At 34.9% G+C, this 19,487-nt stretch overlaps 1 protein-coding gene across 1 annotated transcript; it reads right to left on the reverse strand.

The window, feature by feature from the left end:
* Positions 1 to 8,852: 8,852 nt before the first annotated feature.
* Positions 8,853 to 18,063, reverse strand: LOC131988341 (ankyrin repeat domain-containing protein 34B). The gene is made up of 4 exons (XM_059353460.1): positions 17,851 to 18,063; positions 15,356 to 15,538; positions 14,371 to 14,587; positions 8,853 to 9,688 (listed from the first exon to the last, which is right to left on the reverse strand). Exons 1-4 carry the CDS (start codon positions 18,061 to 18,063, stop codon positions 8,853 to 8,855), a joined length of 1,449 nt encoding a protein of 482 aa, XP_059209443.1.
* Positions 18,064 to 19,487: the final 1,424 nt, after the last annotated feature.

Consider the following 19,487-nt stretch of genomic DNA (forward strand, 5'->3'; position numbering starts at 1 on the left):
ATTAAAAAAAACTGCATTTGAATCACATCATTTGAATTTGAATTGTTCAATTTAGAGCTTATTAGATTAATCGAACAATAATAGATTATTAAATGAATTGTCAACTATTTTGATAGTTGAATAATTGGTTTGAGAATGTAAAATTACCCCAAAAATATGTAAAATTACCCAAAAAAATATATAAAATTACCCCAAAAATATGTAAAATTACCCCCAAAATATGTAAAATAACTAGAGCTGCAACAATTATTCGATTAATCAAACAATAATCGATTATTAAATAAATCGTCAATTATTTTGATAATAGAATAATTTGTTTGAACAGTTTTTTTTAAAGACAATAAGTCCAAATTCTAAAGACGACAACTAAGGACATTTTCACTTTAATTTTAGTTTGTTTATAACCACAAAATACAGTTTTCAGTTGGTTAAAAACTTGTTTTTATTTTTATTTCAGTTAACGAAAATGTTTTTTCAATTCTAGTTTTCGTTATTTCGTTAGTTTCCGTTAACTATAATAACCTTCGTTCCAAACTAATAAATAAAATTTAAAATTACAATTAAGATTCAGTTTTTTAATGCAATCTTTCAAATTGAAATACACAAATTCAAATTATGTGAGCCTGCTGCCCCCGCGTCCCGGCCACGGATAAGCGGACAAGAATGGATAGATGGATATTCTGTTGGGTTTTTTTATGCAATTATTCAAGTTAATCAATTCAAATTTAAATATAAATAATTAAAATCCAGTTTCTAGTGGCACATATTTCATATTTCACATTTCAGCCAATAGAAACGAGCCCTTAAGCCCCGCCCACATTGTTTCTCTGTGTGTCCATTTTTAACAGGTGTTGTGATGATCAGTGAACTTTTTCCCCCCCAACACATTTTTTTTGTGTATGTATTGTATCATTGCTATTTTTATTATTGTATTATTGTTATTAATGATATTGGTATGATCATTTTTAAGGATTAGGTTTTAATTTGTGTTTTCTAAGGGCACATTATTGTTATAATGAAGACAGCATGTTCACACAAATCAGACCGTATTTGCTGCTTTGTGTTGCCGTTGTGTTACTTTTTATGTCTTTATGTTGCAACAAACTGATGATTATGTTTGAGAGTAAAATGTTTTAAAGCTACAATCAGATTATGTTTTATTGCAGGTGAAGTAAATGTCAAAAACTTCCAGAAAGTCCAAAAGTTTTCTTTGCAAATTCAAAAGTTTATCTGGCTGTTGAGCTGAATTTCGAGGGAGATTCAGCTCAACAACAAGCTAAAAAGATTTTTGGATTTATAAAGAAAACATTAGCATTAATAATACATTATTATACATTATTAACCCTCTGGTTACTCTAATTTAACCTTTTAAGACCCTTTAGGCTGAAAATGTCCACTTTCAACAACAAAAAACGCCATAAAAACTTTACAGATTAATATTTTTTTTCTACTTTTTTCCTGCATAAACTTCTTAAACAACTTCCACCCTGCTCAATAATTTAACATTTTTGGCATTTTAGCCCTTTAAATGCCAGTTTGATTGATGTTTTTTATGGAAAAAACACAAAAATTGAGTTATTTTCCATATAATAAATTATTTTTGGCTGATAGTTTTGATCAGGACTGGAGTTGATTGAAAGATTTAACCCAAAAAAGTTTAAAAAATACATAATATTGTAGTATTTGTTGGAAGTGGACATGTCTGCCATCAATATGCGTTTAAATCTGATGCTACACAAAAACTAAAAATGCATCAAAATCAATTTTGTTGCTAATCTTTGACCTATCCAAGTGATTAAAAAAAGTATTTATTTTATGGAAAATAACGACATTTTTGTCTGTTTTTTCTTTGAAAAACAGTGACATCATGTAGTCAAACTGTCATTTAAAGAGTTAAATTGGCAAAATATTTAAATATTTGGTAGTTTTTAGCAAAGTGAAAGTTGTTTAAGCAGAAAAAAGTAGAAAAAAATATGAATCTGTCAAGTTTTTATAACATTTTTTTGCAGCCCGAAGGGTCTGAAAGGGTCATAACTGCTTACACAGTGTATTATTATTATAGACAAATAAGAAAAAATGAAATTTGAATTTCAAAATATATCAACATCTTCCAAAAATCATGCCATTTGCAGCATCACAGCCAAAATAATTGCCAAAACAAAAGTAAAAAAATGACAAATATGGCCCAGAGGGTTCAACACAAATTTATTTAACTTGCAATAAACAGTTTATTTGATCTATTGTCGATATAATTTTACTCTCAAACTTTTCCTGTTGCATTTTAAAGCCTCACTAACAGAAACCTGCGGCTCCATACTGTCCCCTGCAGGTCACATCTGATCCTCACGGTACTCATTGGCCCTTTTATTTGTTTTTTAAATCTTTCTCAAGAGTTTTAGTAAATTTTAAACTGTTCAATAATCCAAACCAGAAGAAGAAGAAGCGGCTCCTGTTTTAGTAGCTTCCATGCAGTGAAATGCACAGCTCTATTTATTTATGTACTTTAAATTTGTCTTATGAATCATTGTTACTTTTTCTTTCTTTTTTTTAAAGGTGTTTTCCCTGTTTTTTTGTTTGTTTTTTTGTTGTTTTTTTAATTGCAGAACTAGTAGCAACTGTGTAAATATGCAGATTCAGTCAGCAGCGTCTCGTCTGACATCATTAGCTCCGCCCCCAAACCCACCATGCTGCTTCCACCTACACTGTAAAAAATGATGTTTAATACCAGATCAAACAGTAAATCTGAGGGAAATGATCTTGCTGCATGGACAGATAATTTACCTTGACAAGATTTATTAAATTAAGATTATTAAATCTAGAAATAAGCATGTTAAAATATGCTTAAAATAAGAAATTAACTCTTAAAACAAGATAAATTAAAGCTGCCAGGAGTGATGAACTGCAAATTATTTAATTATTTGTTTCTTACCAAGATAAAAAAAACTTAAGATTTAGAAGTGTTGAATTTGTTGTTCATTTTGTGTCTCTTTTGTAAATTTTTTGTCTTTTTTTGGTCTTTTTGTGAACTTTTTTTAGTGATTTTTTTTTTTGTATTTTTGTTTCTTTTTTTGGTGATTTTAAGTCTTTTGTGTCTTTTTTTCTAGTGATTTTTTTTTGTCATTTCATGTCTTTTTTTGTGATTTTCTAAAGACACAAAATGGTCAAAAAAAGACACAAAAAGACAAAATGGTCAAAAAAAGACACAAAAAGACATAAAATGACCAAAAAAGAAATAAAAAGATATATAAAGACAAAAAAAAACACAAAAAAAGACACAATAGACGTAAAATCACCCAAAAAAGACACAAAAAGACAAAAAAAAACACCAAAAAAAGGACACAAAAAGTTTTTTTTATCTTGGTAAGAAACAAATAATTTGCAGTTCATCGCTGCTTGCAGCTTTAATTTATCTTTTTTTAAGTTTTAATTCCTTATTTTAAGCGTTCAACATGCTTGTTTCTAGATTTAACAATCTTAATTTAATAAATCTTGTCAAGGTAAATTATCTGTCCATGCAGCAAGATCATTTCCCTCAGATTTACTGTTTTATCTTGTTTTTAACACATTTTTTACAGCGTTCTTAGGTTCCCGTTCACGTTCTCGTCTCTGCTGAACTCTCGTGAACTCTTTGTTGGATTGTTTCTGTTTGCTGATGAGTCCTCAACACACTGTGATGTTTCTCTGTCGCTTTTATGGAAAATTTAAAACTTTTTGCTTTTCACACACACACCAGTGGGTTTAGCTTGTGCTCCTCTAAAGGACGTGTTGCTCTGACTGAACCAGTGGCCTCCTCCTCCCTTTGCTCGTCTGGAAGAGAAAAAAAAAAAAAAAACCCTCCGTCCTTTTTCCTTTTTCCTCCTTTTTTCTCACTTTTTCCGACGGGCCGGCATCCATCAACACCTCCACCACCTCCTCCCTCTCTGATTTCTTTTGTACAACTCTCTCTCTCTCTCTCTCTCTTCATCTTTTTGATTTTAATTTTTTTGTAAATACTGTAAAATGCATTTTGATATCATTGACATGTTTTGATATTTTCAAAAATCACAACAAACAGTTGATCAGAAACTGAAAAAGTGCTGATTCGGGGCAACTGTGTGTGTTTGATTGTTCGGAGATGGATCGCATCTCTGACCACGAGAAACAGAAACTGGAGCTGCTAAATAAGACTTTTAACGCTATTTCACCTCATCACAGACAGACCGGGAGCTAACGGAGAGTTTACACTGTAAAAAATGATGTTTAAAAAACAGATCAAACAGTAAATCTGAGGGAAATGATCTTGCTGCATGGACAGACAATTTACCTTGACAAGATTTCTTAAATTAAGATTATTAATCTAGAAATAAGCATGTTGAACACTTAAAATAAGAAATTAACTCTTTAAACGAGATAAATTAAAGCAGAGTGATCTGACAATTATTTGTTTCTTACCAAGATAAAAAAAACAACTTTAGATTTAGAAGTGTTGGATAATTTATCTTGTTTTAAGAGTTAATTTCTTATTTTCCACACAATACACAACACAAACCAAAAAAAGACAGAAAAGACACAAAATTAACAAAAATATTCGTAAAAATTACCACTAAAATGACACAAATTAACAAAAAAGAGACACAAATTGACCAAAAAAGACACAAAATGACCAAAAAAAGATGTGAAATTAAAAAAAAAGGCACAAAAGTGCACTGACAATTATTTGTTTCTTACAAAGATTTAAAAAAAACTTTTGTGTCTTTTTTGGTCGCTTTTTTTTGTCCTTTTGTATTTTTTTTGTGATTTTATGCTTCTTTTTTTGCTTTTTTGGTCATTTTATGTCTTTTTTTGTGTCTTTTTGTGTCTATTTTTGGTCATTTTATGTCTTTTTACATCTTCTTTTGCAAAATGCACAAAAGAAGATAAGTTAAAGCTGCAAGCAGCGATGAACTAGCAAATTATTTGTTTCTTACCAAGATAAAAAAAAAAAAAAAAACCTTTATATTTAGAAGTGTTAGATAATTTATCTGGTTTTAAGAGTTAATTTCTTATTTTAAGTGTTCAACATGCTTATTTCTAGATTTAATAATCTTAATTTAATAAACCTTGTCAAGGTAAATTATCTGTCCATGCAGCAAGATCATTTCCCTCAGATTTACTGTTTGATCTGGTTTTTAGACCTTTTTTTACAGTGTATAGTGAGTGTGTTTGGACTCACTGTCTCACACATTTCGTTGACAAATCTTTAAATGAATTCTTGTCCAGAAGCCTCCTCCTCCTCCGTCTCTGCTCTTGGAAAAATATTTTTAGAGCGAGGTGGCCGCACATTTCTCACTGTGTTTGACAGGGAATTTGCAAGAACAGATTTTTAAAAAAAGAGGCCAGTTTTTCAGAATAAAACTTGACACGCCTGCCTCCAACACACACTGTAAAAAAGGTGTTTAGTCTAAAACCAGATCAAACAGTAAATCTGAGGGAAATGATCTTGCTGCATGGACAGATAATTTACCTTGATAAGATTTCTTACATTAAGATTATTAAATCTAGAAATAAGCATGTTGAACACTTAAAATAAGAAATGAACTCTTAAAACAAGATAAATTATCTAACACTTCTAAATCTAAAGTTTTTTTTAATCTTGGTAAGAAACAAATAATTGTCAGGTGCAGCTTTAAATTATCTTGTTTTAAGAGTTAATTTCTTATTTTCAGCATTCAGCATCATTTTGTTTCTTTTTTTAGTCTTTTTTGGTCATTTTGTGTCTTTTTTTGTAATTTTACATCTTTTTTCGGTCACAAAATGACCAAAAAAGACAAAAAATTAACAAAAAGTCAAACACTTGTAAATGTTAAGGTTTTTTTTTATCTTGGTAAGAAACAAATAATCATTAGGTCACTCTGCTCTGGCCAGTTCATCACTGCTGGCAGCTTTAATTTATCTCTTTTGTACTTTTTTTTTGTCTTTTTTGGTCATTTTGCGACCAAAATAAGATATAAAAAGTCACAAAATGACCAAAAAAAGAAACAAAATATGTAAAATCACCAAAAAAAAGACACAAAAAGACAAAAAAAACACAAAAAAAGATGTAAAATCACCACAAAAAGACAAAAATAACCCCCCAAAAATATTATTTTAGGTGTTCAACATGCTTATTTCTAGATTTAATAATCTTAATTTAATAAATATTGTCAAGGTAAATTATCTGTCCATGCAGCAAGATAATTCCCCTCAGATTTACTGTTTTATCTTATTTTTAAACACATTTTTTGCAGTGTATTGCATTTCCTAACACAAAATAAAACAGGCCACACACACACACACACACACACTCACACACACACACACACACAGGACACACTGGCTCTCAATCCGACTCACCAGGGACCAGAAACAGACTTTACTATGAAGGATTTTTCTTTTGTTTTTTTAATCTATTTAAAATGGGGACGGGGAGAAATGTTTTTTGGGAAAGTAAAGAGTAAAAAAAGTGAGCAGACAGATTTGTTCTTCTTGCTGAGAAAAGGTAGAGAAAGTGGGAACGTTGTTTCCTTCCCTGTTCTTGGAAATACTGTTGTATAAAATGCAGTCGAACTTCTCTCTATCTTTCTGTCCTGTAAGTAAAAAACCGTCACAACGTTGATCATTTCTGTATTTCTATTGTGCTGATGTATAATACTGTAACATTCAGGGTTAGGGAGGGTTCAAGAGAGGACTTTTTTTGAGGGGAGTAAAAAGATTTTTCTGTTCATTTCCTCGTTTTTTTTTCCTCTTGATGACAAAGCAGTATTGAATATGAGGCAAGTCTGTTGCTTTGTATCTCATGTTAGGGTAGATTCAGATCCTAAATGTCTCGTGTAGTAAAATGAGAGGTTCCTTCTTCGTATGTTTCTTTATATTGTAAAGTTTCTTTAGACAAAAAAATGTTGCTTATTGGAAAAAAAAGGTGGGGAAATGCATTAATAATAAATGTTTTTTTGTTTTTTTTTTCCGGTTTTTGTTTTAATTTTCATCAAGTTGTCAGTCGTTTTTGCCTGTGTCCCCCTTGTTGTAGATACATATTAAAAACAAATAAAATGACTTCACTCCTTTTGCCATGAACATGCACTTTTTTTACCTGGACGACCTGCAAAAAAATTGCAGTTTTTCTGTTAAAAGAAACGACAAACATCCATCCATGCTCGTCCGCTTATCCGGGGCCGGGTCGCGGGGGCAGCTTGTAGTAAGTGCTTGTTGTAAACAAACAGAGATCGCTAAGTGAACACCTCCTGCAGCAGCAGCACATACACACTGTACTGCTACAGAGCTAACTGTTAGCCTGTTAGCACATATACACTGTACTGCTACAGAGCTAACTGTTAGCCTGTTAGCACATACACACTGTACTGCTACAGAGCTAACTGTTAGCCTGTTAGCACATACACACTGTACTGCTACAGAGCTAACTGTTAGCCTGTTAGCACATACCCACTGTACTGCTACAGAGCTAACTGTTAGCCTGTTAGTACATACACACTGTACCGCTACAGAGCTAACTGTTAGTCTGTTAGCACATACACACTGTACTGCTACAGAGCTAACTGTTAGCCTGTTAGCACATACACACTGTACTGCTACAGAGCTAACTGTTAGCCTGTTAGCATATACACACTGTACTGCTACAGAGCTAACTGTTAGCCTGTTAGCACATACACACTGTACTGCTACAGAGCTAACTGTTAGCCTGTTAGCACATACACACTGTACTGCTACAGAGCTAACTGTTAGCCTGTTAGCACATACACACTGTACTGCTACAGAGCTAACTGTTAGCCTGTTAACACATACACACTGTACTGCTACAGAGCTAACTGTTAGCCTGTTAGCACATACACACTGTACTGCTACAGAGCTAACCTTTAGCCTGTTAGCACATACACACTGTACTGCTATAGAGCTGCCTGTTAGCACATACACACTGTACTGCTACAGAGCTAACTGTTAGCCTGTTAACACATACACACTGTACTGCTACAGAGCTAACTGTTAGCCTGTTAGCACATACACACTGTACTGCTACAGAGCTAACTGTTAGCCTGTTAGCACATACACACTGTACTGCTGCAGAGCTAACTGTTAGCCTGTTAGCACATACGCACTGTACTGCTACAGAGCTAACTGTTAGCCTGTTAGCACATACGCACTGTACTGCTACAGAGCTAACTGTTAGCCTGTTAGCACATACACACTGTACTGCTACAGAGCTAACTGTAGCTAACTGCCGCTAACGGTGGCTCTTCTTAACGAGCCGGCTCGTTAAGAAGAGTAAGAAGGAGACGCTGGATTTGTCTCCAGTCGCTTTTTTAATAAATAGTTGCTAAGGGGGTCTGAAAAGTTGCTACATTTAGCAACAAAGTTGCTAAGTTGGGAACACTGCTTCACCGGCTTTTACAAATGTCGTGTGTTGTTGTATCGTCTAGTACTACGCCACATCCTGCTTAGCGTTCTATCCAATCAGTAACCATTTCCTCACTCCCAATCGATAGGTGGCAATCCATGGCATCATACAAATATTGCTGATTAATCATTCAGTTGATTATTCAGAATTACTCAACTAATCTGTTCAACTCTCTGAATGTTTCTTGTCTCTTGTTTAGAGCATCAGTGTGTCGCAGTAATCAGCAAAACTGAACTAATTAAACAAAGGCAAAATCATTTTGGTTGCTTTTTTTTCAATCTCATTTTATTCTTTCATTTCACTGGTTGGTTTTGCATTTCTGTTACAAAGCAGGACACAGTTATTGCAGCGATACTGGGTTATTGTAAATTATTTACTGGTTTTAATGTCATATTCAGGCCGTCTGAGGCTGTTTCGGAGAGCTACATGATGGAGGGATGAAGGTCTAAAAGGTCTCTCCTCCTTCTCCTCCTTCTCCTCCTCTGATCTGTTCGAGCTGTACCGAGTGGCGGCGCGGTGACCTCCTGCTCCTCTCGCTGCAGGAGGAGGAGGCAGCAGGAGGAGGAGAGAGCAGGGAGGTGACGGAGGAGGCGAGCAGCAGCCGAGGGAGTAACCCCGCCCTCACTGAACCTCTGGAGGAGGTGGAGGGAGGAGAGGAGCAGGGGGGGTGAGGCAGGAAGGACATGCTCCTGCTCTTGGAGAAGGAGGAGGTGGAGGAGGAGGAGGAGGAGGAGGTGTGTGTTGGGAGCTGCAGGAGGGAGTCTGACTGGTGGACTAGAGGAGGGAGGAGGAGCAGAGGAGGAGCCACGGTGACGGAGGGGAGGGTGTTCCTGCGGAGCTGAGAGTGAGGAGACGAAGAGGAGCTCCTCAGGGTCTCGTTGTCTGATGTCCCGCTCCTCCTCGGGAGGAGTCTGCTCTGAGAGGAGCTCCTCTCTGAGAGGGAGAGGGCCGACTGGGAGAGCCTCAGGAGGAGATCCTCCTTGTTGTAATTCTCTCCTCCATGTCTGTTAACCAGGCTCTCCTTCCTCTCCTGGTGAACCTCCTCCTCTGCCCTCCTTGGATCCACCTCCTGCTCCTGCTCCTCCTGCAGCCTCCTCTCCTCCTGCTGCAGACTGGACAGGTTGTGAACAGCCAGCCAGGGTTCAGATAACATCCTGAGTCTAGGAGGAGGAGGAGGAGGAGGAGGAGGAGGAGGAGGAGGAGAGGAGGAGCTCTGACTGGATGGACTCTGGTCAGTAGATGGATGTCTGCTGCTGCTGCTGCTGCTGCTGCCTCTTTTACCTGAAAAAGACAGAAAAAGAGTGAAAATCAAATTGAACAACTCTCTCGAAAAACTGCCCAAAATTTTGCATTGAAGTAAATGGGACGGCCAAAAAAAATGAGCAAAAAAGAACAATAATTGGAGATTTTTAAACATCCACTTCTCCGGCATAATTTCACCTAGAGACTCCATTTAAACTTTAAACAGTAGACACAAGTCTTGTGTATCGGTGTATTAATCCACATTTCGATAGGTCATATAGTTTTTTATCAATCCCTGTTCAATGACCATGATCATTTTTGGAGAAATTCTGAGATTATAATGGGTGTGTATTGCACGGAATGTTCGTGTCACAGTGTGTGACATCATCACCAGAGTGTAGAGGGAGAGAATAAATTGTCAAAAAAATAAATTTGAAAACTGCGCTCCAGGCCGCAAATTCCACTCTACAGAAATAATTTATACATAGAAACGTAGGAAAATTAGTCTTCTCCCTCACAATCCTCTGGTAAAGCTGTCAGAGTTATAGTTTGGGCGTAGGACGCGCAGATGATCCACCAACACCACCAACAGCCTCATTGGCTCCCATGTTAAAAACGCAGGAAGATTTCTGAAAAAGGGAGATGTAACAGTTTTTTTAGATCGCTCTAACAAAGCTATTTTTTCATTTTTCTTAAAAAAAAACATATGTAGACGTTCAGGAAGAACTCGGGACGCTCAAAGTGAAGTCGGATCAATGATAGGTATTATGGTTTTGCAAAAAATGCTTTCTGTTCGAGGCCAGAAATTCCAGTCTGTCCACCTCTGGCTGCTGTCACTGAGCCTGAACAGGTGGCAGTTAATTCTGTTGATTGCTTTGATCTTTGATGTGATTACAGTTACAGATACACACACACACACACACATGTGCGTAAGCGCGCACACTCCTCACACATGCATACACATGCTTCAAACACACGCGCACACACAGGTAAATTTCTGCGATTTTCGCTACACACACACACACACACACACACACACACACAAATGCACGCGTAAGCGCGCACACTCCTCCAGATACACGTTTCACACACACACACACACACACACACACATACACATTTTGAGGTTAAAGGGCATAGTTTTAAATCTCTGAAGAATCTCATCATAGTGTACACACACCGGCAGTAGCCCCCGTGGTCCTTTCAGAATTTCCCCAGAGGAAATTTTCTAGTTCCTACATGTTCCACAGGTTAATAAATAGTGGTGCAACTTGTTCGGCATTGTGCAATTAATCTGTGCGTGGGAAATACAAGGTGTGGCGTCTGAGGGCGTCAACAGGTTGAAGAGTTGAGAGTCCTGCAGTAACCAGCGGTGGCAACTAGTCAAATAGTTGCCTCGCCCTAAAGCTTCCTGCTTCATAATCTATTTCAGTATGAATGGGAACATCATTTACTAAATGAACATCAGGGTGAAACAAGAGACTGGAAAGTGTTACTGAGTCAAGTGAGATGAAGTGTGATTTTCTCATAGGCTTCTATGCAACGACTTCTATTTTCCACCTGTGGAAAAAACACCTCAACCAAGTGAAAAATGTTATATTCCCTTTTTTTGCGGATATTTTCAAATTCTGCAGGGTGCATTCAGCATTTTAACGTACTATTTTATGTTTAATGTTTTTTTATGTATTTTTATGTGTTTTTTGTATTTTGCTGTGCGTTTTTTTTATTTTTGTGTGCTTTTTTTTTTTTTGAGTTTTTTGTCATTTTTGTGTGTTTTAAAAAAATGTATGTATTTTCGATGTGTTTTGAGTGTCTTTAACAAAAAAATGTGTGTTTTTGTAATTTTTTATGTGTTTTTATGTTTGTTTTTTATGTTTTTTGTGTATTTTGTGTATTATATTTGAATGTGTGTTTTTATGTGTGTTTTTTGTCATATTTGTGTGTGTTCTTATGTGTGTTTTGTCATTTTTATGTGTGTTTTTCCGTGTTTTTGTGTGTTTTTTGTCATTTTTTGTTTGTTTTTACACGTTTTTATGTGTTTTTTGTCATTTTTTGTGTGTTTTTATGTCGTTTTTATGCATGTTTTTGTCATTTTTTTTGTATTTTTTGTGTTCAAAATGTTGATCCAGTCAGTCAAAATAAAGAAATGATCAGGTCATATATAGGTGAGGTTGTGCAGCAAAAAAAACGACGAGTGGTTTATAGAGGCAGAATGAAAATGAGTCAAAATAGCCTCAAACTCCAAAGACTTAAAGACACTTTTCTTAGTTTCTTCTGCATGAATCGAGTGCCAGTTTCCTTTTTAGCAGAATAAATCTGACTTGTGTCATTGTAATGCAGCAGCAGCTAGCTTCAGCTCTCCTGACAACACATTTTCATCTCTTCTGCTCAGGAATGATGAGCACTTAGCTAATGATCCCAACCAGCAGGAATCTGTCCTCTGTCTAGACTTGTCTTTGTTAAACGCTGCGGCTTTATCCAGGAGAGACTCAGAGTCTGAATACTGAATACTGAGTACTGAATACTGTTGCTGCTGATCCAACATCAAGGAGGAAAAATACAACGCAAAGACATTAAAATGTTTACGTGTGAAAGAACTGATGAGAAGTGTTGTGATGAATGAGGATTACTCACCAGCGTCCTTGGTTATTGTTATTAAAGGTTTCAGATGATGAAATTAAAAGTTTCTCTGCAGACGGAGTCGCTTATTATGACCGCAGATGTTCACATTTATACTTTCTGTGTGTGTTTTTGTGTTTTTATATTTGGTTTTTGTCTAATTTTGTGTGTTTTTTGTGTGTGTTTTATGTGTGTTTTTTTGTGTATTTGTGTCTGTTATGTCTTTTAATCTATCTATTGTATTGTATTGTTATTAATTCTGTGTATTTTATTGTATTTTATTGCTGAATCTTTTCTATCTTTTTTGTACGGTGTCCTTGAGTGCCAAGAAAGGCGCCTCCAAATAAAATGTATTATTATTATTATTTTTATTATTATTATGTGTGTTTTTATATGTGCTTTTTGTCTCATTTTGTGTGTGTTTTGTGTGGGGTTTTTTTGTAAAAAGAAAACTGTTTTTGTGTGTTTTTTATGTATTTATGTCTTTTTATGTGGGTTTTTTGTGTTTTTATATGTGCTTTTATAATTTTGTGTCTTTTTTTTGTGAGTTTGTGTCTTTTTTTATCATTTTGTGGTCTATTTGTGTCTTTTTTGGGTAATTTTGTGTCTTTTTTCTATCATTTTGTGGTCAAATTGTGTCTTTTTTGGTCATTTTGTTTCTTTTTTGGTCATTTTGTGACTTTTTGTGGTCATTTTTTGTCATTTTGTGGTCAATTTGAGTCCTTTTTGCTTAATTTTATGTAATTTTTTGGTCAGTTTGTGTCTTTTTTTGATCGTTTTGTGTCATTTTGTGGTCAATTTGATCCTTTTTTGGGTAGTTTTGTGACTGTTGTCCAAAATTCGTCGTATCAACTGAGTTTGTCTGATCTGAACTGTGTGTGTGAGCAACATGATGTTAAATTGGGGGTTGCGACTCAAAAGAGTTGAGAACTAACTGCTTTAAGGGATTCTCATCTATGCTGTGAGTTATTTTTCTGCATGTTTTTGACAACAAATTACACATACCACTGATGATTTCACACATTCAAGGTTTTTTTTAGATGTTTTTCTGTCTCTCTTCCTGGCAGCTAGTGTTTTAATTAATTCAGTACAGTGTGACATTTATGAAATCAATAGAAATGCTTAATGAAGCACATGTCGTGTGGTTCTGACATAATGTTCTCTGTGATCAATTAAAAGTTTCTGGTTCCTGCAGCAGTAAACAGTCAGTGACTCACTGGTTCCTCGGAAGTTGAAGATGTTTTCTCGCATCATCCTCAGGACGATGTCAGACGGGGACATGTCTTTTTATGTGTGTTTTTTGTGTGTTTTTATACGTGTGCTTTTTGTCTCATTTTGTGTGTTTTTATACATGCTTTTTGTCTTATTTTATGTTTTTTGTGTGTTTTTCGTAAAAAGAAAAGTGTTTTTGTGTGTTTTTTGTGTTTTTATGTTTCTTGTGGGTTTGTTTGTGTATTTATGTCTTTTTATGTGTTTTTATATGTGCTTTATGTCTCATTTTGTGTGTTTTTTGTAAAAAGAAAAGTGTTTTGTGTGTTTTTTGTGTTTTTATGTTCTTTGTGTTTTTTGTGTATTTATGTCTTTTTAAGTGTGTGTTTTTGTGTGTTTTTATACGTGCTTTTTGTCTCATTTCATGTTTTTTGTGTGTGTTTTATGTGTGTTTTTTGCAAAAAGAAAAGTGTTTTTGTGTGTTTTTGTTTTTTGTGTATTCATGTCTTTTTATGTGTTTTTTGTGTTTTTATATGTGCTTTTTGTCTCATTTTGTGTGTTTTTTTGTGTGTTTTATGTGTGTTTTTTGTAAAAAGAAAAGTGTTTTTGTGTGTTTTTTTGTTTTTTTTATGTTTCTTGTGTTTTCTTGTGTATTTATGTCTTTTCATGTGTGTTTTTTGTGTGTTTTTATACGTGCTTTTTGTCTCATTTTGTGTTTTTTGTGTGTGTTTTATGTGTGATTTTTGTAAAAAGAAAAGTGTTTTTCTGTGTTTTTAATGTTTTTTGTGGGGTTTTTTTGGTGTATTTATGTCTTTTTATGTGTGTTTTTATATGTGTTTTTTGTCTCATTTTGTGTTTTTTGTATGTTTTGTGTGTTTTTGACAGTGACTCACTGGTTCCTCTGAAGTTGAAGATGTTTTCTCCCTCGGGTGAGTTGGGCGATCCCGTCTTCAGGACGATGTCGGACGGGGACATGCAGGACACCGGGGACGAGTCCGGGGACGGAGGGACGTTCAGGTAACGCCTGGTCACCTGGCTGCCGTTCACACCCGTCTCCGTGGCGATGATGATGATGTCACGACCCCTGGCCCGGCAGGCGTCCATCAACACCTGCAGGACACAGTTAAAAAAGTGTTCACCCTTCCATGTTAGGATCATTTTTTTCAGCACAACCTCACCTTTATGACCTGATCATTATATTTTTCATTTTGACTTACTGGATCAACATTTTGAACACAAAAAACACACCAAAAACACACAAAAAATGTACAAAAAAACACAGAAAAAACCTGCATAAAAACACAAAAACCCCACCAAAACATATAAAAAACACATAAAAAAACACAAAAACCCACAAAAAACCCCACAGAAAAAGACACAAAAATCACTAAAAAAACATTAAACACAAAATATTGCATTAAAAATGCTGAATGCACATTGCAAAATTTGGAAAAGCCTCAGCAAAAACTTCAGTAAATTCATGTTACACTTGGTACATTTTGATGCTGATACTTTTGTACTTTTCCACCACTGGCAGGGAGAAAAAGTTTAGAGGCCACTAAAGCTCTCCAATGTAACTTAACTGTAAAATATGAAAAATGTTTGAACTCCTAAGTTTAATGCTATATATATAAAGTATATAAGTAATATATAAATAAGCTAAAATTAGCTCCTTGAGATACCACATCCTAAAACACTCCTAAAAATGTATGCATAAATGATAATAATCATATTATAAAAATTAACAAAAAGCTGCAGAGAAATGTCCTGCATGCCCAGTTAATAAAATAAAACTAGGAAAAATGTATTATTTGATGCTTTCTGCCATCCTTTCAGTGCAGTTTTTCTATTTTCTCCATCTCCACTATGCCCTCTGACCTTGACTGTGGGCTGGTGCTGAGCGTTGATGGCGTAGACCAGCGCCGAGGCTCCGGACTGGTCCTCCATGCTGGGGTCGGCTCCTGCAGCCAGCAGGGTGGAGGCCACCTGAGCTCCTGCTCGCTGCAGACAGGAGTACATGAGAGGAGTCCGTCCAGTCTGGTCCTGCACGTTTGGATCCGCCTGATTGGTGGAAGAGAGGACACACTTTGGTCTCACATCTCTATGGTCTGATGTGGTTTTGTTGCTTCTGGCTCCTAAATGAGAACTTGTGGGACACTTTAATGAACAATGCTCCAAACAATCATTAATGATCTTGTGTTGTGTTCCACAGCTGCAGAAACATTTAGTGGGTGGATGGAGGACAGAAGCAGAGCTGGAGACTTCACCAACCTGTTTATTATGCATTAAAACTTCTGCAGGTACACATTTATTATGCATTAGAAATATTTCTAAATCAATATACTGTTGAACTTCTGTGAAAACTTATAGATTGTTTTTAGCCCTTTAGAGTTTGGGGCTATTTTGTTGGTTTTTGACTCCTTTTCATTCTGCCTGTATTTATCACATAAATGCCATGTTGGTATCATTTTCTTCAGCACAACCTCACCTATATGACCTGATTATTATCTCTTTAATTTTGACTTACTGGATCAACATTTTGAACACAAAAAACACAATCATTATTTTTTTTTTACAAAAAATCCCTCATAAACTCCACAAAAACATGCATAAAACAACACAAAAACCTCACAAAAAATACAAAAAAACCCACATAAAAAACATAAAGAAACACAAACATTTATAGAAAAAATCCTGCATAAAACCCACACAAAATCACACAAAAACACGCATAAAAACACAAAAAAAAGCAACAAAAAAAATGTACAAAAAAATCCTGCATAAAACCCACACAAAACCATACAAAATCACACAAAAACATGCATAAAAAACACAAAAAAAACACATAAGAAAACATTTTTTAAAACCCACAAAAATCACAAAAAACAAACACAAAATATTGCATTAAAAATGCAGAATGCACACTGCAAAATTTGAAAAACTTCAGCAAAAACTTCAGTAAAATCATGTTACACTTGGTCATGGTGGTTTTCACTTTAGCTGAAAAAGAGTTGATGCACTAAATGGGACATGGAAACACACCTAAAAAAACACAAAAAAATCTTCTTTTTTTTAACAAAAATCACAAAAAAATTACAAAAAATCCCACATAAAACCCACACAACAACATGCATAAAAAATACAAAAACCACACAAAAAATAGAAGAAAACACATAAAAACACACACTTTTTTTTTAACCAAAAACGCACACAAAACACAAAAACATTTTATTTTTTTACAAAAAACACAAAAAGAATTTTAAAAAATCCCACATAAAAAACACACAAAAACATGCATAAAAAAACATTTGTTTAAAAAATACAAAAAACACATCAAAACATAAAAACATAAAAATCACAAAAAAAATAGCAAAATTTGAAAAAACTCAGCAAAAACTTCAGTTAAATCATGTTACACTTGGTCATGGTGGTTTTCACTTTTGCTGAAAAAGAGTTGATGCACTAAATGGGACATGGAAACTTGTAGAAAAGCCAAAACTTTAGAGTTCAGCTGACAGCAGGAAACATGCTGCTGAACGTTTTCACGTTGTGACGTCATGAAGAAGTCGTGATCTGGAGCTTTCGTAAACTCCAGAGTGAACCCTTTATTGGGCGAAGAACTGCATTTGGAAAAAAAGAAAAAAGTTGCAAAAGGTGCAAATTTACTAGATTAAAGTAAAAAAATCGCAGATTTACGAGAAATAAGTGTGTGTGTGTGTGGGTGTGGGGGGGGGGGGGGGGGGGGGACTTTTTCTCACAGATTCACCACTTTAAATTTCATAAAACTGCAACTTTTTTTCTCATAGATTTGCCACTTTAATCTCGTAAACTTTTTTCTCAAAGTATTACCCCCCTCCCCTGGGTCCATATGTATTTTTTTTTACACATTCTGGATGTATGTAATATCCTCCAATATTCTCTAGGGTTGAAATTTTGATAATGATTAATATTTTGAGAAAAAAGTTGGAAATTTACTAGATTAAAGTGGAAAATCTACAAGGGAAAAAAATGCAGATTTTAGAGATTTAAAGTGGAAAATCTGCACAAAAAAAACTTGCAGATTTACAAAAAAAAGTGGGGAAGAAGCAACTTTCTTCTCGCAGATTCACCACTTTAAATCTCATGAATCTACGCATTTTTTCTCGTAGATTTGCCACTTTAATCTCATACTTTTTTCTAAAATATTACCCCTCCGTATGTTTTTTTTACACAGTCCACATTCTGGCTGTATGTAATATCCTCCAATATTCTCTAGGGTTGAAATTTAGAATTTGCAAGTATTTCAATGAGTTTCCTATTAAGGGTTAAGTACGTGTATTGTGAGGTGAAATGTGAGTCGTTATTATTTATTATAACTATCTCAGCAGACTGACCTTGTTGTGCAGCAGGTAGCTGAGGAGTCTGAGGGTCTCGGGCCCCGTGGGCTCCCCCCTCAGGGCCTTACAGGCGGCCAGGAGAGGCGTCTCTCCTTTGGGGTTCCGTCCGTCCACCTGAGCTCCTCCTTCCACCAGCAGACGGACCAGACGCAGCTTACAGCAGACGGCTGCACTGATCAGGGGGCTGCAGTCTGACAGAGGGTCCACCATGGCCTCACACACACAATCACAGTATATCTTCAGTAACAAAGATTCATTATGGTAAAATATTTAAATTGCAACAGAAAAACAGCTTTTACTATCCGTCCTGGACATATTTTACCTGGAGAAATCTACTCTAAAAGACAATGATAATAATTCTCCAGATAAATATTCTTTGATCAGTGTTTAAAAATACATGTCCAAAAGAATTCACAATATTATAGTGATATATTCAGAAAAAAAAACAGGAAAAAAAGACTCAAAATAAAAGAATAAGTAGGTGGAGAGAGAGTGTAAGCATTTTAACAGAATAATTACATTTAATGGAGAGTAAAAAAAAGGCAGCTAGATGCACTGATCAACAAAAGGGAAACAAAAGGAAAATTGAATTAAGTTATTTAAAAGGTGCTAGATTACTTACAGAATGCTATGAGATGTGTATTATTAACATATCAATCTTTTATTTTTTAAAATATCACCATTATTTCCTATACTGGTATTTTTACAACTCAAACACATTGTAGCAAAGCACCATACCTTCAAATAAACGAAGTATTTCTGTTTTTTTGCTTAAACTTGTAAAATGATCAGTGGTGGAAGAAGTATTCAGATCCTTTACTGCAGTAAAAGTACTAATACACTGTGAAATTACTCCACTACAGTAAAAGTCCTGCATTCAAAACTTACTGAAGTAAAAGTACAAAAGTATCAACATCAAAATGTACTTAAAGTATCAAAAGTAAAAGTACTCGTTATGCAGAATGGACCCACTCAGATTGTTTTATATATTCTAAATATATTATTAGATTATTTGTATCGATGCATTTATGTAAGCAGTGTTTAAATTTTGTAAAGACAGGACTAATTGGATTCAAGTGATTTAACCCTCTGGAGTCCATGAAAACATCTGCATATTACTTCTTCATGACGTGAAGACATAAAAATGAAACAACATTGAGTCTCCCCATCAGCTTCCCTCTAAAGTTCTGGCTTGAAACTCCATACCAGATTTTTTTTGATGATATTCGGCCAAATAAAACCAGAGATAATGTCAAATATATTTAGTATAAAAAATTGAACTAGATAATATCCTCATACCTGTTAAATGTAATATTTGCAACCTGTTTTCATATTTGCAACATTTACATTTACATTTACATTTACATTTAGTCATTTAGCAGACGCTTTTATCCAAAGCGACTTACAGGAAGAGTAAAGGCAAACAATTCTGTGTCTTGAAATATTATTTTTAAGATCAGATTTTATGTTTTCCTTTGTTTCTTTTGGGTTCAACATTTTTATCAAGTAAGTCAAAGTTAAAAATTAATTATCAGGACATATAGGTGAGGTTGAGCTGAAAAAACTGATACCAGCATGGCATGGTGAAGATTTTTTAACAGATTATTTAAAGGACAAGATTTCAAAGCGTTAAA

The sequence above is a fragment of the Centropristis striata genome, chromosome 16 (genome assembly GCF_030273125.1).
Source record: "Centropristis striata isolate RG_2023a ecotype Rhode Island chromosome 16, C.striata_1.0, whole genome shotgun sequence".
Lineage (NCBI taxonomy): Eukaryota > Metazoa > Chordata > Actinopteri > Perciformes > Serranidae > Centropristis > Centropristis striata.

Coding starts and splice junctions, on each gene's coding strand:
- LOC131988341 (XM_059353460.1), bottom strand. CDS start 18,063: ATGGTGGACCCTCTGTCAGACTGCAGCCCCCTGATCAGTGCAGCCGTC. Junction 15,539..17,850: donor GCTACCTGCTGCACAACAAG/GTCAGTCTGCTG, acceptor TCCACCAATCAG/GCGGATCCAAACGTGCAGGA. Junction 14,588..15,355: donor AGCACCAGCCCACAGTCAAG/GTCAGAGGGCAT, acceptor TGTGTCCTGCAG/GTGTTGATGGACGCCTGCCG.